At 42.6% G+C, this 27,842-nt stretch overlaps 1 protein-coding gene across 1 annotated transcript; it reads right to left on the bottom strand.

Moving 5' to 3' along the window:
- Positions 1-1,096: 1,096 nt before the first annotated feature.
- Positions 1,097-26,153, bottom strand: LOC308677526 (fms-related tyrosine kinase 3 ligand-like). The gene is given in 9 exon segments (XM_081344003.1): positions 1,097-1,249; positions 3,392-3,529; positions 3,532-3,563; positions 6,590-6,746; positions 9,414-9,560; positions 11,699-11,752; positions 15,405-15,515; positions 19,017-19,117; positions 25,954-26,153. Coding segments are annotated over 8 exon segments (699 nt in total). The 5' UTR covers positions 19,053-19,117; positions 25,954-26,153; the 3' UTR covers positions 1,097-1,225.
- Between the last annotated feature and the right edge of the window lie 1,689 nt (positions 26,154-27,842).

The raw sequence follows: 27,842 nt of genomic DNA, 5'->3' as shown, positions 1-27,842 counted from the left end.
ACGTTAAGATGTATGGACGTCAACTCCCAGAATTCCCTGATAGCTGAAGGATTCTGGGAGTTGAAGTCCACACATGATAAAGTCTCAGAGGCTGGACTTTGCTGTCCACAGATGATTCTAGGAGAGGCTGTCTATTGCTTGATTCTGGTAAAAGACCAATACACGTTAGCTGTTCACATCAAACAAAAATGCACTGGAAAGTTCGTCTTTGTGGAACATTCATGTGGTTACTAAATATTTGCTTTCATTTATACAAAATAAAAAAAAAACCTTACGTATTAACCATCTCTCTGTCTCTCCTTTTTACATAAGCACATACAGCACATAGGCATAAGCACAAACTAAAACCGTTCGTTTAACAACTGTTCAAAGTTACAACGGCCACTGAAAGACTTACAACCAATTCTCTCCCACTTAAGTCCATCACAGCATCCCCATGGTCACGTGATCAAGATTTAGGGGCTTGGCAACAAGTATGTATTTAAGATGGGTGCAGCATGCAGGTGCAGTGTATGCCTCCCAGCATACACAAAGGACAGCACAGCAGGAGGCTGATGGTGCAGATCAGCAGAGGGGCTGGACAGCTCCGGGCGATGACTGCTCACTCAGGATAAGCCTAATGACTTAAGCTGTTGACAGCCCCAGGCATGGTCAGCCTGGTGGGAAGCCAGGATCTACACCCATTGTCACCTGCACTGGCAGGAAGCCCAGGTTTGAACTGATTGGATGCCATCCACCTGGGCAGGTACAAATAGACGCCAGGCTTCCCTGTTTCCCCAGTTCGTTCTGTTCAGAATAAACTCATCTTCACCCCAGCTCTGTGTTCGTCTCTATGTGAAGCACGCGACTTTACAGCAGTCACCATTGATAACCTTCCCAGCTGGCTTTTGACATGCAAGTTTAATGGGGGAAGCTGGATTTGCTTAACAACTGCATGACTCACTTAAGAACTGCAGTAATTTGCTTAACAACCGTGGCAAAAAAAGGAGTGTAAGGTACAATTGAATTAACATCCGTCTTCCTTAGCAACCTAAATTCTGGTCCCAATTGCAGTCGTAAGTTGAGGACCCTCTATACATTACAAAAAAGAAAGATGCAAGCCCCTCCGACAGGGGGTGCCAGGTTAGTCCTGCAAGATAAAGGCTAGGAGTGGGATAGAGCAGGCTCTTAAGATGCTGAGTGATGTTGAGGTTAGATTCCATGCCGTGGGGGGTGGGTGGTAGTTTTAAATTGCTCTTGAAGACGACCACTGAAAAGATAAAAAGACAAGAAAGGGCAAATGTATGGAGGAGAAGAAAACGTGGGGCAGATGGAATCTGTCAAGCACATAGCTACAGCAGTGCTTCTCAACCTTAGCAACTTTTAAGATGTGTGGACTGCAACTCCCAGAATTCCTCCCAGATATTCTGGGAGTTGAAGTTCACACATCTTAAAAGTTGCTAAGGTTGAGAAACACGGATCCACAGCATTAGTAAGAGGCAGGAGAGGTCTCATATTCTCTGCACCCGGATAAAATGTCAGCAAGGAGAGTTCTAGCTGACTTGATTCTATGATATTTAAGCCCAGTTTCCCCCCCCCTTTTCTAAACAAAAAAACAAAACACCTTTTGCTTTTCTTAAGAGAAAAAGCACATGTCTAATCTAGCATTTTTTCTGATGTACTAAATTTTGAGGAGCATCGTAATTTAATTTCCTATGGAGGGGTATTCGTTCATGAGATTGTGTAGTCAAATGCGATTATACAAGATATGGAGCAGCATAAATATACAGGTAGTCCTTGACTTACAACCATTTAGCGTCTGAAGTCACAACAGCAAGGGAAAAAAATGACATATGACTGATCCTCAGGACCACTGCAGCATCTCCATGGTCACATGATTAAAATTCAGGCAGTGGCCAACCGGGGATCATCTGATTGCCATCTGCAACCTTCCCAGCTGGCTTCTGACAACCAAAGTCAATCAGGGATTCACTTAATGACTGCATGATTCACTTTGCAGCTGTGACAAAAAAAATCATAAAATTGGGCACGACTCACTTAAGAGCCACCTTGCTTAGCAACAGAAAGTTTGGCCCCGATTGTGGTCATAAATGGAGGACTACTTTACTAGTTCATGGGCTAATTATCCATTTATGTATGAATATTATGGGGGTGTGGCTTCTTCCTTGATCTTTGATTAGAATATTATTTCCTGTCTAATTATCTATCTGCTGCTGCTTATCTGGCTTTGGAGGAGATATCTTTTAAAAATGCAAGAGATATCTTGGAAGCTTGCCATTCAACCACATCAGCCATAAAGATAAGCCCTATTTATGGACCATTTAAAATATCCAATTAAACACCTAAGAAGGAAACCAATAACTTAGAACACATCCTTTGTCTTCACTGTTTTGTATTTGGCAGGGAAAATGGAGCAAACATGAGGATTATGATGGCTTCTAGTTATATTCTGCTGCAATCCAGTTTAGTTCACGGTTTTTATAACCTTCCCCAATTGGCAAGCTATGGGTCACACTCTAACAGAGTAAAAATGCAGAATAAAAACAAAATACTGTATGTGCAATTAATAGAATTCCTCTACATGGACACCAGATATAGTCAATCCTAGTTAAAGCATGGTTGAATTGTGTTTTTTAACAGTTATGAAATGTCTGAAAGAGGGAAGCTTCTCAAATTACAGTTATCCCTAATATTTATGTATTATGCACATATGGTAAAAATGTAGAGGAAGCAAACGCTGTAAATGTATGTATGTTTGTAAAGGATGGGAAAACAGGCAAGTATCAAGACATGTTAATGCAGTAGAAAGATAGTATGTGGTCCATTGCAAGGAACAATGCTCTCTATTTTGGAAACGGTACTTGCTGATACCGAATCTTCCTTCTTTGCTGCTCAATGACAGTATGGACCCATGTTCACTTTGCAATAAGCTATTATTTCAAGATCTTTTGCACAAATACAATTATCAAGCTAGATATCTTCAGTCCCCTATATGTGAATTGTGTTTCCTGAGTGAGGAAATTTGTATGTATCTCTAGTAAACTTCATTCTGTTACTTGCAGTCCATAGCTCCACTCTCTCAAAGAACGTTTGTGAATTTTATTTCTGTCTTCTGGGGGATCAGGAATCCATCCAATTAAATGTCATCTATAGACCTGATTCTCTCTATCTGAGGGGTGCAAACTGACGGCCTGTGGGCTGGATGTGTCATGCAGACTATGCCCACGTATCACGATACGTCACATCGATCGAGTTTGACACCCATGCTCTATCTCTTCATCCAGATCTTTCCATGACAGTATCTGTTCTGTAGAGGCAGAGTCCCAGGCTGTTTCACATGTAGCTGTTGTGTTGCATTTTTACCTGAAATTGTTTCTTATTAAGAGTTTACCTGGCACTTTTTCCATAAACTGAAGATAAGACAGACCAAGATAGCTGGAAGAAGTAGCCACCAGTAAGTTCTTTTGTGGGAGATTGGCTGAGATGACTGTTTCTTCTCTAGCTTCCAATCAGAAGGGTTGATGGATAACTTAGAAGATTCTGTAGTACAGAGAAAGACTGACCTATATGGGCAGATTAAATGCCAGCTGGTAACAAAGGGGTGGGGAGGGTGGAGCAGAGAGTAAACGATATTCAGAGGAAAGACACAATGGCTGGGTACATACACATGCTAAATTTTCAACCCGTTCATAAAACCCATTGGCTACATTGCCATGCCAGAATCAATCAATCATATTATGGCTTTAACATGATGGTAGTATTCCCCAAACATGCTAAGGCAGTGTTTCTCAACCTTGGCGACATTCAGAGGTGTGGACTTCAGTTCCCAGAATTCCCCAGCCAGCAAGGGAATTCTGGGAGTTGAAGTCCATACCTCTGAAAGTCACAAAGGTTGAGAAACATAGGGCTAAGACAACGTCTGGGTTTCCCCGATGTGCTGACCCAGAAAATGCCCAGCCATTTTAGCTTAACCTTATTCATTATATAAATCACCCAATGAGTCACATTTTGCACCCCACATTCCACTGGTTGACCTGCCTGAAGATATGTGACATTGCAATGGGTCTCGTAAGAGGGGATAGAGAAGTAATGTAGCATATCTAATTGCAACTGTTTACTGTTTCTACATTGTTAAATTATCATGGAGGAATCCCTCTTTTATGTCCAATTACTAAAAGAGTTTGGGTGGTGGCAACTTGAGATAAATTATGGATTTCTTTCTCAAAGGACTTCAGTGTATCCCAGATGAAGTTTAGGCATTCTTTATTCCATGGTATCCAGCTATGAACAGATCTGGAAGGTTTAACGTTGCTTTTCTGATTTTAAAGCTTTGATACTAGTTGTTGCTCCTTGCTGACATTTTTCCTTGCCAGCTGCGTGATTGTGGTGGTGTCATTCCTTGATAAGATTAACAAATCATTTACAAAAAGAAGTAAGAATTTTAGTATAGATGCTGAGAATTATTAGAGTCTCTACTTCCTGTAGAAATCAGAGTGAGTTAAGAAAACATAGGTGTACCTTTAAGAGGCACAAGATAAAAGGGCTGGATAGAAAGAGAGATTAAAGAGATTAAAACAGAAGAACAGCCTGTGAAGTTCATTCACAGTGACTGAATCAGAGATACAAAATTCCGGGTCAGCCATATTACTATAATTAGGGCCTGCTCCAAATTGGAAAAGTCTTCCATCCAGTTTGGTATCAATCTTCTCTTTGGCAATTTTGGTAGCATCTGTGAGCTGCCATTTCAAATATTGCAAAAATCATATGTGATGTAAAGTAGCGAGGAGCTGGCTCCCTCAGTTAGGAGAAGCTGCATTTCAGAAGAGTTAAAGAGGCAGGAAGGAATCACTATGTGTCTTGGTTGCATTTGGGCCTGACCCATGCCAGGAGAATCCACAGCTATCTTTAGGAGAATGAGGTTTTCATGGTGCTTCAAAATGGTACTTTGTGAGTGTCATCTGCAGGGATGCTGTGACTGTAGCCCCTAAGGAACAGGATACAGGTAGTCCTTGACTTACAACAGTTCACTTAGTGACCATTCAAAGTTACAGCAGCATTGAAGAAAGTGACTTATGACCGTTTTTCGCACTAAACGACTGTTGCAGCATGTTGTTCACTGTTGATCACTGTCACGTAATCAACATTAGGATGCTTGGCAACTGGTTCATATTGATGACAGTTGACGTGTCCTGGGGTCATGTCATCAGCTTTGTGACCTTCTGACAAGCAACGGGGGAGCCAGATTCACTTAATAACAACGTTACTAACAACTGTAATGATTCACTTAACAACTGCGTCAAAAAAGTCGAAAAATGGGGCGAAATGCACTTAACAAATGTTTCACTTAGCAACATCAGGTTTGGGCTCAGTTGGGATCGTAAGTCGAGGACTATCTGTACTGAGATGTTGAGATGAATTCTTGAGATGTTGTACATTATCTGGCCCCAATCAATGTTGGATTTAAAGTCCAGAGAGCACTAGGTTGGGGCAGGCTGACATGGTAGACCATATTCCAGGAGTCCCCAACCTGTGGGCCACGGCCCACTAGTGGGCCATGATGGGGCTGCAACCGGGCCGTGGAAATGGCCGGCGAGCAGCAGGCAAACGTGCACTCATGCTCTCCATTTAAGGGAGTGGCAGGTGCCCATGCACATTGCTCACGCAAATGGAGTTGCGCACACGCATGCATGCTTGCTGGCCACTTGCATGCAATCATCCAGTGGTGGGATTCAGTCGGTTTGCACCTGCTTGGCAGAACCGATACCTAATTTTTGGTTGAGTTTGGCGAAACGGTTATGATAAATCTGTGTTTTCCGGAACACGTCTGGGTTTCGTTCAACTTCCTTCCAGGCGGGGGAAAAAAAAACCTTCCCCAAATGTCCGAGAAAGGAGCGATGGAAAGCAAATGGAGATGCGGTGCCTTCGATCATGTCACTCAGGCGAAAACTAAGTGGTGCTTCTGAGGTAATTTCAGGAATAGACGCTTTATCTCTCTAGTTTCGGTATATCGTTTTTTTATACTTAAAATGGTCACTAAGGCAGAGAACCGGTTGTTAAATTATTTGAATCCCACCACTGGGACCATCCCCTCTCCCACCCACTCCCGCCAGTCCGCAAAGCTGGAAACATTGGGGAACTCTGCCATATTCCATTGTGGGAACATTATCTTCTGAAGGTTAACACGTACCAAGGGCCTTTCCGCACTGGCATGTCACATGGTGCTCTCCCCTGCAACCCCACTATGCCGTTATTGAACTGGTAAAAAAAAATCCTTTGTGGAAAACATTGCAGATCCCTATCCTGCCTTTAGTGATGCCATTTATGGTGTCCTTCCTCTGCTAGTTACCCCATTTCCCTTCATGGCAATTAGGGACAAAGCTTTATAGATATGACACACTGCTAGCCTGTCCTTGGATGATGGAGGGACAAGGGGGAAAACCTTATTTTAACACTTATTTGTCTGGGGACGAATCGAATGGGACATTGGACACAGCAGATAAAATTGTTGAATGAACCATGTTAGGGTCACGTGGCAACATGGCCAAAACTTTGTCTCCTCACCCCTTTCCCCATTACTCAGAAATGTTACCTATTTGGCTCTGAATAACGGTGCAGTTCTTAAAATCAGCACACTTTTCTTCTGATGTAATCTTCTCTATTTTCGCTGATAAAGACTGAAGGTGGAAAGGAATGACATCTACAAACTGAGAGATATTTGTCAACTCAAAACTGACAGAACTATTCTCCTGAAAAAGAACAAAAACAAAACAAAACACAGAGCATTAACTGCAGCTTGCTCATCCCAGTACAACAGCTGTAGTTACTACTTCATACTTCATAAATCAGCGCCAAAGTTCAGACAGCATTATTTATGCTTTTACATCTTTTGATGTTTATTTTGAGGGGGGGAAAACACACACAACATGAACTGGCTGAGATGGCAAAAGTGACTGCTTTGATTAAAGATAAAAATCAGACTGCTTTTCTTTCTACATGACGATGCTTTGTGATATTTTTTTTTTGCTTGATAAAGATAAAAATGAAGTCTTGATTTTGATTAGATAAGTTTTGATTATTATAGAAATGTATGCTGCTAGAGTTTAATAGTTGCACATTTTATTTGGGCTTTTTACGCATTTATTTACATTTGCAGTAAAGCAGTGGTTCCCAACCTGTGGTCTGCAGACCCCTGGGAGCCGCAATATCATCACAGGGGGGTCTACAAAGGTTTGAAGAAATGTCCCCATTTAAATCTTGAGTTAGGTCTTGGGGGCCCGTGGCTATATTCTGTGGCCACAAAAGGTATTTAAAGGGGGTCCATGGTAAAGAGAAGATTGAGAACCACTGAAGTAAAGAATGTATTATTATAGATATTTGCTTATAAAAATAACTAATAATACTATGTGTATTTGTGAAATTGATATTATGGTATTATGATGCATTTATGGGCTATATATTTTGTTTAAACTAAGAGAGTTTTACAATCCCTTTATTCAGGGTGGAGTCTGAATGACTCAATGGCACTGAGCATTTACTGGCCAGATGCCCTTCCTGACGCCTATGCAGAGTTTGCAGCAAATATTTTCTCTTTGTGCCTTTATAAACATCTGTCATTTCCTAGGATTGAACTCTGAACCTTCTGATTGGGAGGCGAACGTCTTCATCTCTTGGGCCCCATGCCACTCATTTAGACTAAGAGAGTATTCTGATTATTTGATTGTTGGATATGTATCTTTTATATTTTAGTTTTGTACCTCTTTATTAAACTGAAATAAGCTATCTTGTTTTATCTTACAACTTTATCTGAACTGAAGAGAGTTAAAAGTAACTTTTTTTCCCTATGTTATTTTTGGTGGGGATTTTTATGTTACTTTTAAAAATTTTCCCTTTTGTCCCTCCCCCCACTTTTGCCTTTTCGTTGCAACATGTTATTTTAGTTTTTTTATATTTGAAACTTAATAAAATTCTTTACAAAAGAGAAACTAACAACAACACACACTGTAGACTGTGGGCTTGATGGCAATTTCCAGCTAAAAGACCCCCTTTATCCTGCTGATGCTATTTATCGCAAATAGTGATCGTTCTGGACTAGATGACCTCAAAGATCCCCTCCAATTGTACACTACACAGTGGGGTTAGAGTTGATTCAGATTGGAAATGCTCAGCAGCTGTTGCTTCAAAATGAAATGGGCCCACTTGTAGAAACAGGCATAACAAATATAGGTAGTCCTTGACTTACAACCATTCATTTAGTGACCATTTGATGTTACAACGGCACTGAAAAAATTGACTTATGACCGTTTCACACTTACGACAGTTTATAACAGTTGCACCAACCAGGGGTCATGTGATCACCATCTGCTTGTCACCCAGCTGGCCTCTGACAGGCAAAGCCAATGGGGGAAGCCAGGTTCTCTTAACAACCACATGTCTCACTTAACATCTGCAGTGATTCACTTAAGAAGGGTGGCATAAAAGGTCGTAAAATGGGGCACAACTCATTCAACTTAACTGTCTTGCTTAGCAACAGAAATTTTGGGCTCTGGTGTGGTTGTAAGTCGAGGATGACCTGTAAGGAAGGGAGGAATTTCTTTTTCAGCCAGATAAAAAGTGGAGAACTTAAATAAATTCAGATTCTTTTCCATTTTCTCCCAGACCAAAAATAGGATAAAAAAAGTTCCTCTTTCCCTCAATTTGATTAAAAGTGATCAAACTGGTGTTCATCCTTCGTGACCATCGGTAGATACAACCGTTCCTGTCAGGCAAGGAGTATGCACAATTTTTTGTGCCTTTGATGTGTCATGTGAGGCAATTCCCTTCACGGTCATGTTTTTATATATAATTTTTATTAACAATTTTTAAAAAGGAAGATTAAAAACTAACACACTAATATACAGGTAATCCACCAATGCTGACTAGTTACGACGAAACACCTCCCCACCCAATATTTATGACCCAATTCTGAAGTTACGTCAACCAGTCCCCATTCCTCAGTCATGTGACCATATATTGGGAACCTCAGCAACCAGCCATTTACAGCTGTTTGCAATAAACCACAGTCACGTGACTGCATTTTATCACATTTTTGCTAAAACATCCACCCATACTGCCAGCTTCAGGTTTCCTGTTTCAACACTGGAGGCAAAAAAATTTCACAGCTCAGCCTTTTCCAGAAATATCCATAAGGATTTCTTCGTTTAGCACTGTTAGAGCCCTGGATTAATTTAAGTCTTTCCTCTTTGTTTAGATCTAAGTTAATACTGATTTCCCACCCCCACTCCCCCCAAAATAGAAATTTTGATTGCAGTCTGTTTTAAGCTATTGGGACAAGACAAGCTGGGTTAAACTGTGAATAAAATAGGAATGACTTGTGTTGTATTCTGAAGCACTCTAAACAAAGTTCTTCAACTTACTACTTCAATATTACAAAGTTCAACAACTTTTGTGTGATTATATATCTTCTTGATTAACTTTTTCAGTCTTTCCCCAGACACGTTGATTAATTTCTTTAAGTTTTCATTGATGAAATGAAGATTCCATAACTCACTGCAGAATATGTCCTGGAGAATATAAATGGAAATGGGATGCAGAGAAAACATGAGACCAAAAAGAAAAAAAAAGATTGTACTCTCATTATAAACCCAGGCTACCACACTTGGGTTGCAAATCTTTGGATCACCTCTAGATGGGAACAGAGACACAGAAAAATCTGGATTCACTGCTGCCATATAGTGGTTCTCTACTGTATATCATTGCAACACAAATCTGGTAGCCACCAAGAACATATTTTTCACTCAGTCAAAATCCAAGAGGGGAGATGAAAATCATGTTAAAACTCTATACCTAGAGGCCTATCATAAAGTGAGATCTGTAATTCCATGCTCACTTAAGGGAAAAAGTTGACTGTATGGAACATTCTGGTACATTTGTGAGTCAAAGCACCGGTTCTTAACCAGAAGACATGATTTTCCAGTCAGTTAGGGAGCATTTTCTACATACCCATGTTTCCGCGAAAATAATACCAGGTTTTGTTTTGTTTTGTTTTTTGCCTCCAAAAGAGGCACCAGGTCTTATTTTCGGGAGTGTCTTCTTTACTCACCTCCTGCATCGACATATCTGCCTAGCCAGTCCACTTCTTCTGCAGCCGAAGGAGCAGCTTCATTCTGCAGCTGCATTCTGGCCTGCATTTCACAGTCAGGCCTTTCCAGAAGGCCTCTGCAGCCAAGTACTATGCTATGGATTCAATCCATAGCTCAGTTCTCAGCTGCAGTGGCCTTTCCAGAAATGCAGGTCTGACTGAGAAATGTAGGCCTGGCTGCAGAAGACGCCTCAGAAGAAGTGGGCCAGCGAGGAGAGGCCTGGCTGCAAAGTAAGATCCACACCCCCACCCTAGCTTGATTTTTAAATGTGTGCCTCACCCTAAAACTAGGGCTTATTTTTGAGGTAGGGCTTACATTAGCCCCCCCCCCCAAAAAAAATCAAGCTAGGGCTTATTTTCAGGGTAGGCCTTCCTTTCAGGGAAAAAGAGTAGTTGGAAGGCTCCACAAGGCTGATCAAGAGTCACCAGCAGTAGCTTTTCAGTTATTTGAGACAAGACTTTCCCAGATGTGGCTGGACAGGCCAAAGATTGAACCAGGAGCCTTCAATGAATATGCAAAGAATGCTAAGGGCCCTGGCAGACTTTCGTTCCTATCACCCTGTTATGGGCATCCACAAGGAATTTTGGGATGGTAGCCCAAAACAATTGCAAGAATGGCTTTTCAAGACATGTTCTTTGCCACTGAATTAAGTCTTCTCTGTGTGAAATTGATTAAAGACTCCAACAGGCCACCTTCCTCAATAAAACAATGGCCTCTGTTCTAAAAAGGCAGCTTGGCAACATACATATAACCAAACAGCCTAAAATTATGCCAGAAGCAAACTCAAGAGTTAAACAGTAGCTTGGGATGGGCAACCTGAGATCATAAGCTCCTGCACGCGTGTGTGCAGGGGAACATAAACACACACACGCACACACCAAGTCTGCTTTCTACAATCTTTGGAGCTTTTTTAACCATGATTGCTAAACAAAGACAGCAATTTTGGGCCATTTTAACACAGGGAAATATCGAAACTGTACCATTAGCGTATCAGATGCCTAAAATAGGCATATTATTTTTCTTTTTTTAAAAAAAAACCTCCAAAACATTTCCAAATTAAACTGCCCCAGCTTTGAACTTCCCTCCTCCTACAAAATATTGACTAGATACAAGAGTCTTATTTCAGCATCAGGCTATATTCTCAGTTGCATGGCAGGAAATTTGTTGGAGGTTAACCCATCATCTTTAGCCAATGTGCCATGGGCAGTTCCATGAAAGAGGTTTGGCTATTTTTATGAATAGTAGAACGATCAATATACAATAATAGAATGATCAATGATCAATGTACAATATACATTTTTGCCAAACCAACAACAGCAACGTTGTTGATGTTCATGGAAAGGCAATAGCATTTATGTAAAGCAGGAGTGGGGAACTATGGCCCTTTTACTATCTGTGAACTTCATCTCCCAGAGTTCCTGAGCCAGTTTATTTATTTATTTATTTATTTATTTTAAAAAAAGCTAGCTCAGGAATTCTGGGAGTTGATGTTCGCAGATCATAGTTCACAGATCATAGTTACCCCACCCCTGATGTAAAGGCTGAGGTAAAAATTGTACCTGTTTCAGACTGAACGGCATTGATACTTTGTAATCCAGGAGCAAATATTCTTTCTGAGCAGAGAGAAAGAGAAAGACAAGATTACAAATAGTCTTTGACTTACGACCATAATGGCAACTGCCCATCATGGTTGTAAGTCGTGATGGTCATAAATCCAATCAGCCACGTAAGAAACCCAATGTTACAACCTTTTGTGTGGTGGTCATTAAACAACTGCCATGGTCATTAAGCAAATGCTGTGGTCGTTAAGTGACTGTCACCATTCTAAGAAAATCGCTCAGTAAACCAATGGGCCAGTTTTGCCAAAAACGAAGTAAATGCCAGCTATTGGCAAGACCATTATAAAACACTGTCATGTGACCATGGGACACTGCAAATGACTGTAAATGAGGGCCAGTTATTGAGTGCTCAATATATGGTCATGTGATCACGGGGTGGCCTGACCGTTGGGACTTGGAACCAGGTCATAATTACCCCCAAGGAAGTCTGTTGTAAGTTTGACCAGTCGCTAAGCAATCAGTCATAAGTCAAGGACTACTTATAAAGTGCCATTAAATTAGATGCTCCTTGAATTTCAGTTCCTTGGGCAGCCTGAAGAGTAGAAATAAAGTGCCCTTAATTCCTAAATCCCAAGCAATTGCCCTCCTGGCTGGGAATGAGTAGCCCAACAGGTTTGGAGACTGCCACGTCAGGGTAAAATGATGCAGCTTGATTTTCTGTGGCACCACGCCTGGCGCTTTAGATTTAACAAATATTGACAAATGTTCATCCTAACCTTTTGACAAGATGGAGTTTACAACTGCTTTTCTCTTTTACGCATTTCCGATTTCTTTTGTCACCTTCTGATTTGCTCCTTATCTTTCTACTTTGGGGACTGAAAAGGGAAGGATGAGTTGCAGTTGTTTTGCAGAGGCCCAAGGTGAGAACATGATTTGATGATTATAAAGGTAAAAAGGTAAAGGTTTCCCCATCCAACTCTAGGGGGGTGGTACTCATCTTAGCCCTTGGACAAAGGCATTTCCGTGGTCATGTGGCCAGCATGATGATTATATTTTAATTATTCAAAGTTTCAGTTCTTTCCCATAAAAATCCCTGTCAACAAAAGGGACAGTGTGTCACTTCTACAAACATGGGTTTTTTTGATTGACTTGTTCAGTTGCTGTAGAATTTTTCATCACTATCACCATTTCTGCCATTGATAGAAGTAAAAAATAATAATGAGAAGATGTGCAGAGTAAGGAACAGGACCTTGATAGGGATGTGTAAGAACCATTATCTAGGCCAGTGGTTCCCAACCTTTTCTATACCCCGCACCCCTAAAACGCTTCTGATGTATTCTCGCACCCCTTACAAAAATTCTAAATAACGGCAATGAATTAGGCATATTCACTATAACTGTGTTGGCGAACCTATGGCACGGGTGCCACAGGTGGCACACAGAGACCTCTCTGTGGGCAGGTGCACCATCGCCCCAGTCCTAAGCCTTCAGCTGGGTTTTATAAAACCTTTTCGCTTTGGGCCTCCACCGCCATGTACCAAAAAAAAGGTTCAATCAATCAATTTCAACTTCTCGTGGGGAAAAAAAACTTCTCGCAAAATTGGAATTGATTGAACTTTTCAGTCCCACCCAGTCTGCTGTTACCACTGCAGCCACGCCCACCCAATGGACCACGCCCACCCAATGTGCCACACCCACCCAGTGGGCCACACGGGTGCCACAGGTGGCACACAGAGACCTCTCTGTGGGCAGGCGCATCATCGCCCCAGTCCTAGGCCTTCAGCTGCGTTTTATAAAACCTTTTCACTTTAGGCCTCCACCGCCATGTACAAAAAAAAAGGCTCAATCAATCAATCAATTTCAACTCGTGGGGAAAAAAACTCACAAAGTTGGAATTGATTGATTGAACTTTTCAGTCCCACCCAGTCTGCTGTTACCACTGCAGCCACGCCCACCCAATGGGCCATGCCCACCCAATGGGCCACACCCACCCAGTCGGCCACACCCACCCGGCACCTGATGATACGTAAGTGGGTTTGGGGTTGCAGTTTGGGCACTCGGTCTCTAGAAGGTTCATCATCACTGCACTATAATTTTGAAAACTCAAGTTTTTGCACCCCCTGGAATATCGTCTCGCATCCCTGGTTGGGAACCCCTAATCTAGGCAAAAAGGGATTGAAATGTTTTTTAAGGCCTAAGAAACAAGGTAATACTCAGAAGCGATTCAGGAAGGCATTTCTCTGATTCTCAGGAGTGTAGGACATTTGGGGGGGAAATACAACACAATCAGACTTGCATGATTCTGTAATTATTCTCTATATTTGACATTCTGGATAATTGTTTTATACATTTATTTTAATTCATTGCTGTACAATGCCGAGGGTATTTTTTTTTTATTTTGAAACGGGCAGCCATATAGGTTTGTTAAATAAATAAATTATAAAGGTAAAGGTAAAGGTTCCCCCGCACATGTGTGCTAGTCGTTTCCAACTCTAGGGGCCGGTGCTCATCTCTGTTTCAAAGCCGAAGAGCCAGCGCTTGTCCAAGGACGTCTCCATGGTCATGTGGCCGGCATGACTAGACGCGCACGGAATGCTGTTACCTTCCCACCGTAGTGGTCCCTATTTTTCTACTTGCATTTCTACGTGCTTTCGAACTGCTAGGTTGGCAGAAGCTGGGACGAGTAACAGGCGCTCACTCTGTTACGTGGCACTCGGGATTCAACCCGCCAAACTGCCAACCATCTAATCCATGGCTTTTCAACCAGTGGTACAGGTACCACCTGTGGTACATTGGTACCTGGCAGGTGGTACGTGACCACCCTAGAAAGGTGGTAGTGGGGGAGGGGAATGAGCTGAACCGGTGGCAGCACTGCACAACCCTGAGTGGCTAGAACTGCAGGGCTGTCAGAGCTCAGAGAAAGCGCCAGGATCAGCGCTTCTTCGGGGCTGTCAGGGCTCAGTGGAAGAGCCAGGATCAGCGCCAGACTCCAGCTGGAGCTTGGCGCTGATCCTGGTGCTTCTGCTGAGGCCAGAAGAAGCGCCAATCAGCTGAAATGTTGCAGCATCTCCAGGGTCTTGTGATTTACATTCAGATGCTTGGCAACTGATTCATATTCATATTCATATTATGATGGTCACAGTGTCCCAGGGTCATGTGAAGTGACCAAAACCTGCTGCAACCACCCAGCAGACAGGGGGAATAAAAACCAAACACCCCCACCCCACCCCCGCTGCCAATCCTCAACAGAAATGCTCACAACAATGAAAACCTCGGACAGGAGGAAGAGCGCCACTGGGCAGGCAGGCAGGTGTCTTGCTCGACTGTAGCTCGGGGGGCACTTTTTTCAGTGCCATTGCAACTTTGAACAGTCACTAAGTGAACTGTTGTAAGTCGAGGACTACCTGTACTGCATCACTTTTTTCCTTTTTTTTTTTGGTCATCAAGTTTTTGACACCTTGCTAGGTGACTGGTGGTACTCAGATTTTGCCGTATTCTAAAAGTGGTACAGTGGGTGAAAAGGTTGAAAAGCCCTGTTCTAATCGACAAGTCAGCATCCTAACCCACTGAGCCACCGCGTCCCTCTTAAATAAATTATAGCCAGTGTCAATAAAGATAGATTTAGTCTTCCATGGGGGTAATTTCCGGCTCTGGTCTACCAAACGGGGCTGGCAGCCTGCTGAACTATGCAATATACTCATACTCACCAGTGGTTTTATATCCTGGGAAAAGTCAGAAGTAGCGATGGGAGAATAATCAAACTTGCAGCCCTTGAGTGGCCCAAATGGGGAGAAAAACAGCAATACGAGCAGCAAGACCTAGGAGACAATTGGCACATTCCGTTAGGACGCTGAGCTTGTTGATCAGATGGTCGGCAGTTTGGCGGGTCGAATCCCGAGTGCCGCGTAGCAGAGTGAGCGCCTGTTACTCGTCCCAGCTTCTGCCAACCTAGCAGTTCGAAAGCACGTAAAAATGCAAGTAGAAAAATAGGGACCACTGCGGTGGGAAGGTAACAGCGTTCTGTGCGCCTTTGGCGTCTAGTCATGCCAGCCACATGACCACAGAGACGTCCTCTGACAAGCGCTGGCTCTTCGGCTTTGAAACGGAGATGAGCACCGACCCCTAGAGTCAGAAACGACTAGCACGCATGTGCAGGGGAACCTTTACCTTTACCTCTCTATGTCAGTTTTACCGAATATTTTAATTACAGTAATAAAAACTATCCCTGAGTGGAGTCCTTGGTGCTCTCTGAGCTTGGTTGTTTTCTTGCAGATGTTTTATTATTCAACTAGGTAACATCTTCAAGCTCAGGGAGCACCAAGGACTCTAGACTTCAACTCTGAACTAAGTATTTGTTGTTAGCTGCGAAGTCGTGTCCGACCCATTGCGACCCTATGGACAACGTTCCTCCAGGCCTTCCTGTCCTCTACCATCTTCTGGAGTCCATTTAAGCTCACGCCTACTGCTTCAGTGACTCCATCCAGCCATCTCATTCTCTGTCGTCCCCTTCTTCTATTGCCCTCAATCTTTCCTGAACTAAGTATATTCTCTTCAATTGGTACATTCCTGACTTTATTCCCTTTATCTCACCCACAGGCTTCTGAAGTCCTTTTTGAGTGCCATCGTTGTTTTGTAGATCAGGATAACCTCTTCTGCAAATATTCAAGAGTGTGTGTTTCATTCAGAGAATCATTCCAAGAAACAGTTCTTCCGCCTTTTATTTTATTTATTTTTTTTAAAAAAGAAATTAGGAAATACCTAATAGTTTTGAAATACCCTAATGGCATGATGGGTCAGCCATTCCTAAATTGGGGACAGAAGTCTTCCAAATATGTCTTAAGGATGCCAGTTTGAGGAACAATTTCATTGCTGCCAACAAAGCACTTGAAATGTGTGGCCTAATGTAACTCCTCATGGGAATTTTTGTGGGGTCAATGTTCCTGTGTCACTCAAAATCTCTTTTTACACTCCAGCTGTGCTCTAGTAACACTTTGTGCTCCTTCACACTGTCATTTGAGTCTAGATCCCAATTGTTTTAACATTTGTGGTGCATCTCTTGAACGGTCCTGAGTTCAAATATTACTCAGGTATGGAAGTTACTAGCCTAGCCTTAGAATTAGAGTTAGCTAATTCTAGGTCTTAGAATTAAAGTTAGCTAAGCCCAAGACTAGCCTAAATAACTTGCAGAGTTGCCATATTGATAAACTGATGGTAATGGCTTGTTATATCACTATATGTTTTTTTCAGAAAAAGGACTTTCATGCTTTATTTATATTTTTCGTTGCCACTTTCTCCCGACTAAAAGGAGATCTAAAGTGGTTTAATACACTATTGGGTTTAGAAATTGTGATGTTCAACAATGGTTTTCAATCCTAGTCTATTTTAGTCACAGTTTGTTATTAGTCATGTCAGCCAAATTAATACTAAGCTGAATCATGATTATAGACTACTTTTGGCTGGATACTCACATATTAATTCCAGACCTTATGACTAAGTTTAACATGTAAATCCAGCAAATGTCCATGAAATAGTTAAATTGCATATTATGTTAAGTGACAATGTGGTTTCCTTGGCTTGGACTTTGCATAGCTGTGGTTTCCTTAATAACGTAAGTGAACTATGACTTAGCACGATGTATGAACCCAGTCAAGAGAAGCTACTTAAAACAAACCTTCTTAAAATTCCAAATCTGCCAAAAAAAAGAGCATATCCTCTGAGGGTTAAACTAGATGAGTTGCCTATATGTTAGTTTATTTATTTATTCAGTGGCTTTATTAGATTATGTAGTTCTATATTAGAATGTCCCGTTCACAGTTAATAAAACTTGAGGAACGTGTGGGAGCTGGATTAGTTGATTAATATTTATTTTATTCTATCTAGCTTTTTTGTTCTGTCTCAGCAGAAACTACTTAGATGCTAATTGGGACTCAGTTAGATTAAAAATCTTTATGACTAGGAAATAACCACTCTAAACAGGAGTGTTTAGTGTCCAAATGAAGTGGAACTCTTTCTTATACCCAGACTTTTTTCATGGTTTATTGAGTGCTTAGCCTTGTACTTTTCAATCTTTGCACTAGGTGACTCTCACTTCTTGACAGAAACAAATCTCTGTCTTGAGAATCTCTTCTTCCTAGTTTAACTTGCCAAAGTAAAATACAAAATCGAATAGAGAAAAAAGTATTAACAATAGTTATGATAAAAAGCCTGGGAAAAGAAATGTGCCTTGATCACTTTTAGGGGCACCTGTGTGCAAGATGGTAAGAAAACATTGCCAGTTGTGATTCTTGATTGCAAAAGGTAGAAAATGAGAACCAAAGGATGAGAATTTTATAGCTTTGAAATGATACAGGAGAATCAGGAGTATCTGTCAGGTGAGATGAGATTAAAAAATCAAGAAGAAGGCCTTAACATGATATGTGCATCTACAGATTAACATCTCTAGATGCACATATCATGTTAAAGCCGTCTTCTCCAGACAAAGATCTCTTTGTTTTCTTTGTTCTTTTGTTTCCTAAGGCTAAACATCCGGGATTCTTTTTTACCACAATTTAACTTCCAAAGTTCTGATAATCTTAACTTCCCTCTTCTTTCTGAATCCCTTTTAAAGTACAAGAGTAGTTTGCAATACAGAAGCTTTTTGGAAGCTGGGACTCTGCAAATATGTCAGGAATACAGCTCCCCAAGATTCAGACAATGAATATATAATCAAAATCTGAATTTTTTCTTTTAGGACTACTGGATAAAGAACTTGGAAAAAAAGTTGAAACTTTGTTATTATGTGTGCTGACTACAGCAAGAATTGGATATCCACAAAAATGGAAAGGTATGTCAACTCCATGGATTGAAAAAGCGATGGAATCGGTAGAAATGGCAAAATTAACTGTCTTAATTAGGGATAAGAATGTATCTAAATTTGTTTCCATTTGGAAACCCTTCTGGACTTCCTGCTCAAAAGAGGGGGGGAAATGAAATTCTAACTTTGGGTTTTGATGATTAAATAGGTTTCTGTTACAGAAATGGCTAATGCTATTCTTATATAAATAAAAAGTTGGAGGTTATAATTTTTAATATATAATTTGCCGCACCAAAAAAATTGGAAGTCACTATTTCTTTCTTTCTTTTTCCTTTACCCTACTGTCTATTTTCATTTGTATTTTATATTAAGAAAAAAATAATGGAAAAAAATTATTAAAAAAAGGAATACAGCTCCTAGAATTCCACTGGCCCTGCTGCCCAGGAATTGTGGGAAATGTAGTTTACCGCCTCTGAAGGGCAAGCAATGGGAGACAGCTGACATCAACTGATATCATTTGACTTACCACAGAAGAATCTGGAGTTCCAGGACACCAATTCATCTCCACGTAGTTTGGTAGGTGGCCAGCATGCTGAGGTTTCCCCTTTAAAAAGAGGGGAAGAGGTTCTGGAATAAAAGAAAGCATATTGATTAAGATTAAGCAGTGAAAGACACCGTGCAGTTAAAAATAGCCAGTACAGGTAATCCTCAACTAACAACAGTTCATTTACTGACCGTCTGAAGTTACAACAGCACTGGACAAAGTGACTTATGACCGTTTTTCACTCTTACAACCATTACAGCATCCCCAAGGTCATGTCCTAAAAATTCAGATGCTTGGCAAATGACTCGTATTTACGACGGTTGCAGGGCCCAGTGGTCCTGTGATCCCCTTTTGCGACCTTCTGACAAGCAAAGTCAATGGGGAAGCCAGATCCACTTAACAACTGTGCGACTAATTTAACAAGTGCAGTGATCGACTTAAAAAACTATGGTAAGAAAGGTTGTAAAATGTGGCAAAACTCATTTAACATATGTCTCACTTAGCAGCAGAAATTTGGGGCTCATCTGTGGTCATACGTTGATGACTAACCTGTATGCAATTTCCTTTCCACAAGTCAATGTCAAAGGTTTTTGCATGGGCCAATTTTTTAAGAAACGTGTGATTTTACTCTGTCACCTGCTGCAGATGATCAATTTTACAAGTTAGAATAACCAACAATATTTCAATCAAAAGTAACCGAAGAGCATAAACCAAATCTGAACTGGCGACAGTATGGACAGTTCCATGTTGTTATTCTTGGTAACAGTGCAGGTAATCCTCGACTTACGACCATTTGTTTAATGACTGTTCGAAGTTACGACAGCACCGGAAAAAGTGACTTATGACCGGTTTTCACACTTATGACTGTTGCAGCGGCCCCGTGGTCATGTGATCAAAATTTGGGCACTGGGCAACTGGCATGTATTTATGACATGTGGGACATGTGACCACCATTTATAACCTTCCCAGCCGGCTTTCGACAAACCAATTCAATAGGGCGAAGCCAGATTCGCTTAATGACTATAGGATTCGCATAACAACTGCAGCAATACACTTAGCAACTGTGCATAAAAATGAGGTGCCACTCACTTAACAACCACCTCACTTAGCAATGGCTCAACCGTGATCATAAATTGAGGACCAAGGAGGTTATTTTTCCCTCTTCTGGATGTCGGATCTTCTAGAGTTTTCTCACACGTTCTAAGAAGGCATTTTAAAGCACTTAAATGCTTCCTTCTTCTACACCAGGGGTCTTCAAACTTGGCCCTTTTATGACTTGTGGACTTCAACTCCCAGAATTCCTCAGCCAGCGTGCCTGAGTGAGGAATTCTGGGAGTTGAAGTCCACAAGTCATAAAAGGGCCAAGTTTGAAGACCCCTCTTCTACACCATTCCTTCTTGCTCCTACCCTTAGACAATTGCCCCTTTAGGCATCATGACCCAACCGATGTATGGCTGTTTTTTTTTAATAAATCACAGAATATCATGCAGGTCTAATAGTTGAAATTTATTTATTTATTTAAAACATTTACGTAGCTGCCCATCTTTCAGACAAGTCCTGGCGCCTCCCAATAACATCATTTTACAAACTGCAATACACACTTGGTTAAAACGTAAAACATTAAAAAGCAAATAAAAATAAACGTCCCGGGCCGATCCATGCAAATGTATCATTTCTAGTCTCTCAAAGTTTTGAGTGGGGGGGGGCAAATCAGGTTCTAAGGATTTACAGAACGTTAAAAGGGTCTGGCCTGTCGAATTGCAGAGGCTAAGATGCCCCTTTGGGCAGAGGACCCTACACAGAGAGTATACGGTGCTCGGTTAGACATGGAAGGGTAATAGAGCCACCAAATATATGAGCCTGTTGAATCCTGAATAACTTCCTTTGCTTATTACCTAGCTTTAAGATGTGTGGACTTCAATTCCCATAATTCCCTAGCCAGCTTGGCTGGCTGGGGATTTGTGGGAGTTGAAGACTACATATCTTAAAGTTGCCAAGGTTGAGAAACAGTGATCATTCTAGTCCAATGCTATCTACTGCACAAATTTCTCCAAGTTGTTCAAGAAATGTCTGAACAGGATATCTACCAGCAGTTCCTTTACTAGAGATTTCAGGGATTCAACATGAAACTTTCTGCACACAAAACCTGCAAGAAAGCCAAGAGGCTGGAGAACCAATTTAAAATTATAAGAGCAAATTAGAAGAGCTCTCACAAAAACTAATCCCCAAATTTACCAGAATCTTCCCCAGGAGATTTCCAAATTCCCCCTTCACCTTTAATTTTTTTTTTGCAGGGGGTTAATGGGCACATTTACACTGCATTGCATCCATCCATCATTTTTATTTTCTGAAAAGCAAGTAAAACCCATTAGGGGGCCACGGGAATTCTTAGAAGATGATGTTGGGCTGGTGTTTTATTTTGAAGGATGCCACCTTTCCCATTTTTACTGAACACTTTTTTTAAAAAAGGAGGGGAAAATAAGGTTCAGCAGGGAACTCAGATGGTGCTAAGAGAAACTCTGCAGCGACAATTGAAAAACAAAAAATAAAGAACACTGTGTGTCACAGAAACATTTTACTTGATGATTCATGATAGCTAGGACATTAAATGATCAATAAATATGAGAAGGTAATAGATTATTAACAGCAAAGTATATTATTTCTAAGTGAATAAAAAGTAAACTGAAGCTATTTCATTTTTAGAAGATCGCAAAAAACAGGGCAGTGTTTCTCAACTCCCAAAATTCCCCACACTAAATCTTAATTTTAACAGTGGTTTTTATTTTCTTTACTTCCTTGGGCTCCAGGCATACGGAGCATCACATTGCATTGAGCTGGAAGATTCTGAAAAATGTATTATAAAGAAATCCTACCTTTCAAATGGTCTCCCGATAACATTAGGCACACGTTCACCAGTTTTCTAAACTGCTTATCATTCATGATATCAACCACATTAAACAAATATTACTGCAATGTAAATAACAACAACAACAATAATAAAGTTGGGAGGGACCTTGGAGGTCATCTACTCCAACCCCCTGCTCAGGCAGGAAACCCTATACCATTTCAGGCAAATGGCTGTCCAGTCTCTTCTTAAAAACTTCCAGTGTTGGAGCATTCACCACTTCTGGAGGCAGGTTGTTCCACAGGTTAATTGTTCTAACTGTCAGGAAGTTTCTCCTTAGTTCTAGGTTGCTTCTCTCCTTGACTAGTTTCCATCCGTTGCTTCTTGTCCTGCTTTCAGGTGCTTTGGAGAATAGCTTGACTCCCTCTTCTTTGTGGCAGCCCCTGAGATATTGGAACACTGCTATCGTGTCCCCTCTTGTCCTTCTCTTCATTAAACCAGACATACCCAATTCCAGCAACCCTTCCTTATATGTTTCAGGCTCCAGCCCACTAATCACCTTTGTTGCTCTTCTCTGTACTCTTTCTAGAATCTCGACATCTTTTTTACATCGTGGTGACCAAAACTGGATGTAGTATTCCAAGTGTGGCCTTACCAAGGCATTGTAAAGTGGTATTAACACTTCACGTGATCTTGATTCTATCCCTCTGTTAATGCAGCCTAGCACTGTGTTGGCTTTTTTGGCAGCTGCAGCGCACTACTTAAAAAGTAATATGTCAGAAGTAATTTCAATCACACTTTCGCTGGCAAAGGGAATTTTTTTGGCTGTATCTTATGGGTCAGCTGAGACAGCAGCGCAGTTTGTTTTTCAAAACCTTCATATAAATAAGGGGGGAAAAAGTTCTCTTCTTCTCGCCCCCATCTTCCGCCCCGTATCAACTGCCCCAGTTTCTATTCTACCCTGTTATCCTGGGGTTTTGTTCCTGGTCTTTTCCAGGTCTGATCCGGTTCATTTTTTTTTTATTGAAAGGTTTTACAATACATTTTTGAATACACCCCCTCCCCCTCCCCTCTCCCCAACCCTTCCCTCCCCTCCCCCCTCCCCGACTTCCCAGAGCTAAATACAGGGTATAAAAATACAAACAAACATAATCTAAAATATGCAAACAATAAAATATTAAGTTCTATCGCACTTTAACTCTCAGTAAAATAACTACAAGCTAGTTATACATCATATATATCCACTACTTATTCAAATGCTAAGTGAAACTTTTTAGTCCCATATTTATTCTGAATATAATCAATCCATCTCCTCCACTCCACAATGTATCTTGATCCGGTTCATTTTTCAAGACCAACCGAGGTTCGTTCTTTGACTTAGCATCAATAAATGGAGGATTCTGTCTCCAAACCAAAACATAAAAGGGGTTGCTTTTAAATAGCTAGGAAAAACCCCAAATCCCTTCTGAAGCTCTTATTAAACTAGCTTTGACTCTACACAAACCACCAAAGCAGTTTCCACGTCCAAATAATGTCAATTACAAAGAACTTTTCCGATTACACACTGGCAGTTTATACTGTTTACGTGATATGCAGTCTCATTACATCCGTTCACACATTTATCATTCAAGATATCAACCGCATTAATCAAATATTACTGCGATGTATATGTCCAAAGTCATTTCAATCACACTTTCGTTGGCAGAGGGGAATTTTTTCTTCGCTGTACCTTATGGGTTGGCTGCTTTTGATGTTTGTTTTTCAAGAGCTTCATATAAATAAGGGGGTGGGGGGGGAAGAAGGGAAATTCTTCCTACCCCTTTCACTTGCACTGTGCCTTGAGGAGCTTTGCAAAATTGTGTTCTTCTTGCCTTGCAAAGATTTAGCACAGAAAGGATGTGGGGGAGGAACAGACACCGTTAGATTTCTAATCACCTTTCCTCATCCTTAGATGGCTTGCTGAGATACACATACACACCCCAATTTTTTCTGCTCTGTAGGAAGTGGAGCATCACTACAGCTTAAGTACACGTAGTCCCGGACGTATGACCACAGTTGAGCCCAAGATTTATGTTGCTAAGTGGAGAGCTGTTAAGTGAGTTTTGCCTATTTTATGACCTTTCTTGCCACAGTTGTTAAGTGAATCACTGCAGTCATCAAGTTAATAACACGGTTGTTAAGTAAATCTGGCTTTCCCATTGACTTTGCTTGTCAAAAGGTCACAAAAGGGGATTACTTGACACACACCCCCCGGACTCTGCAATTGTCATAAGTACGAGTCAGTTGACAAGCATCCGACTTTTGATCACGTAACCACGGGGATGCTGCAATGGTTGTAAAATGTGAAAAATGGTCATTAGTCACTTTTTTCCAGTGTTGATACTTTGAATGAACACTAAGTGAACTGTTATAAGTCGAGGACTACCTGTATCAGGAAAAGTTCTGTTTCATTATGTAAAAATTCACACACACACACACACACACACACACACACACACACACACACTAAAGCACCGGAGAAGGCAAAAAAAATAGGGCTGCCGCAGGATTCCACTTGACTGGAAAACGGAGCTGTCCATCCGAAGCTCCTCTCCAGTATCTGCAGCCACATGAGGACGCTCCATCCAGAACCCCTTAAAAATGGGGGCTCAACCCCATCACAGATACCAGCCCAAGCGCCCTTAGGAGCCCAGGAAGTTCACCAGGAGACCAGTTCTCAGAAGTCATGATTATCAGCCCCTAACCACGGAGTCCCAAAGGTGCTTTTTTCAGAAGGCAACTGGACTTCCTTGTCCCTCTTTTGCTTCTCATCCAAGAAGCACCCAAGAACGATCCACTATCCATCCAGTCAGAGCTGAAGAAGCTTCTCGGAGGAGGAGAAGCAGAAAAAGCCTTCAAAGAAAAACAAGGAAAGTCCAGTCGCCTCCTGAAAAAGCACCTACGGGGACAACCCCGTGACCTGGAGGACTGAGAATCTCCATAAACACCTAACTAGGGAGGTTCTATTAAGCTAAACCCCCATCCCCTCGTTCCCACGTTCAGCCGCCCTGCTAATAATAATAATAATAATAATAATAATAATAATAAGAAGAAGAAGAAGAAGAAGAAGAAGAAGAAGAAGAAGAAAAAGAAAAAGAAGAAAAAAGAAAAAGAAAAAGAAGAAAAAAGAAAAAGAAAAAGAAAAAGAAAAAGGAAAAGAAAAAGAAAAAGGAAAAGGAAAAAAAAAGAAAAAGAAGAAGAAGAAGAAGAAGAAGAAGAAGAAGAAGGAGGAGGAGGAGGAGGAGGAGGAGGAGGAGGAGGAGGAGGCACCTTGGAGGTCATCTAGTCCAACCCCCTGCTCAGGCAGGAAACCCTATACCATTTCAGACAAGTGGCTGGCCAGTCTCTTCTTAAAAACCTCCAGTGTTGGAGCATTCACTGCTTCTGGAGGCAGGTTGTTCCACTGGTTAATTGTTCTAACTGTCAGGAAGTTTCTCCTTAGTTCCAGGTTGCTTCTCTCCTTGACTAGTTTCCATCCGTTGCTTCTTGTCCTGCTTTCAGGCGCTTGGGAGAATAGCTTGACTCCCTCTTCTTTGTGGCAGCCCCTGAGATATTGGAACACTGCTATCGTGTCACCCCTCACCCTTCTCTTCCTTAAACTACACATACCCAATTCCAGCAACCGTTCCAGCCACCGTTTTAGCCTCCAGTCCCCCCAAAACAGCAGGTACAGTAGTAGTTGGCCTGCAGACAACTCCGAATTCCCGAGTTGGGGTTGGGAGAGGGCTAAACCAAGCCGGCAGAGGAAGTGCCGCACGCGTCCAAGCCCCTCAGCTCCAACGCTCATCGAGCTTATGGGGAAAGAGCCCCCGAAGCCAAGCCCCCCACCCCACCCCACCCCACCCCTACACCCCACCCCGCCCGCCATCCTAGTTAGGACCCACCCGGAAGGCTTCCCCCACCACCTGTCCCAAAACGAAAGTGGAGCTAGCCCCCCCCCCCCGCTGCTGCTTTCCCCCTTCTTCCAGAGAACGGGGCGGGGTGGGGTTGGTCGGTCGGTTTGAACCTTCCGTCTAGCAAGAGCCAATTTCTTACCTTGTAGAGATGCGAGGCGGGCAGGTACAGGAACCGCGCCGCGGTCCCTGGATGGCAGTAGCTGTTTTGGGGTCGGGCGGAGAGGGCTGGCTGGCTGGCTGGCTGGGTGGGTGGGTGACGTTGTTCGGTGCCGACCCCTCCCACTTCCTCGCCGGCGGAGGTGCCGCTGCAGGAGAGTTGCCAGCTGTGCCGACAGGTGAGTTACGTCGGGCGAAAGGGGGAAAAAATACAGTAAAAAAAAAGGCGCAGGAGTTTGCTTGCATGCAGCGGCGTGTGAAAGCGAAAGTTACTCGGATGGGGGAGGAGCCCGCCCACCCGGCAGCTGCTCGCCTTTGAGCCCAGGGCGGCTGATATCTTTGCGCAGAAAGCGGGGGGTGAGTGGGGAGGGGGGTGGGCGACCCGATCCAGGGATCCACCATCAGCCTCCCGAAAAGGATCGGCGTTCTGAGCCCCGGCGCGCGTTCCGAAGGTCGTGGAGAGCGCAACCCCTTTCCCTCTTCCTCCTCCTCCTCCTCCTCCGACGCCACCAACAGCTCGGGAATCCGAGCGAAAAGCCAGATCAGCGGGGTGGCTTCGTCGATCTCGGCGTTGTAAACTCACGCACATTTATTTATTTATTTATTTATTTATTTTATTTAATTTTTATACCGCCCTTCTCCCGAAGGACTCAGGGCGGTGTACAGGGCAATACAATAAAATACAATATATAAAAATTAAAAGAAATATTAAATACAACAGCCCAATTCAATAGATTAATACAAAGCGTTAAAATACCCCTAAACCCATCAGACCAGGCCGGCTTGTTCAAATAAATATGTTTTTAGGTCACGTCGGAAGGAGCGAAGGTCGGGAGCCGTCCGGAGCTCCACCGCCCCCCTCCCAACCCCCCAAACCCCCCCACCCCCGCAGGAGGTCAGAGGTTACAAATTATAGCGGGCCGGGCGATCCAGCGGCTTTTGCTGTTCTTCTTTCTGGATTCCGTTCTCCTTAAGAGGACTTTGCAAGCCGCTAGTCCACCTCGAGTATTCTTGCGCTTCAGTCCTTAGGATTTCCAGACGCTTCTTTCCCAGGCTGGGGGGGCCCCCGGCTCTTTGATCTCCTTGGAAAGGGCGCAGCTTTCCGCCCTGCCAAGCCTTCAAGCAAGGGATTTGAGGGTCCCACGGCTTCTTTTTACCCATTGCCTTCGCGCCGAAAAGGTTCTCGTGGGAGTCCATCTTGACCTCAACGACCCGTCGTTGAACCCGGGGGTGGGTGGGGGAGGGTGTAGGTCATCGCAGGCAGTGTCGCAAGGATTCGGCCTGGCTGCGTCTTCGCTCCGATCTTGCACCGCAGGTCTTCCCCGGGGGAAGCCTGGGGTTTGGAAGGGCATCCAGACAGTCAAAAAAATCTGGGTGGAAGTTGGGGCCAAAGGTTTGGGATGGAGCGAGACCTGCAGGGTGAGGGCTTAGGGAAGCCTGGTCCGCACATGCCGGTGGGTGGAGGATCAGGTGTGATCCAGAAAATCCCTATTAAATCCATATTAGGAAAGTAGTTTTCTAGACCGGTTTAAACATTTATAAAATCGAATCGTTTGGTGTGTGCAGACTTCCTCAAACTGGTGCATTCTGAAGGCTGGAAAAAAGGGCAGCCTAGTCAATTATGGCATTACTGGTAGTCTATATTTTATTAATTGATTTCAAAGGTTTTAGCACTCTTTTCATATCGGTGTGGGACGGGGTGGCTCAGTGGGTTATGACGCTGAGCTTGTCCTTCAGAAGGTCGGCAGTTTGGCGGGTCGAATCCCGAGTGTCGCATAACAGAGTGAGCACCTGTTATTCGTCCCAGCTTCTGCCAACCTAGCAGTTCGAAAGCACGTAAAAATGCAAGTAGAAAAATAGGGACCGCTATGG

The sequence above is a fragment of the Vipera berus genome (assembly GCF_964194415.1).
Source record: "Vipera berus genome assembly, chromosome: Z".
NCBI classification, from domain to species: domain Eukaryota; kingdom Metazoa; phylum Chordata; class Lepidosauria; order Squamata; family Viperidae; genus Vipera; species Vipera berus.
This window is presented reverse-complemented; position numbering and strand designations above follow the sequence as displayed.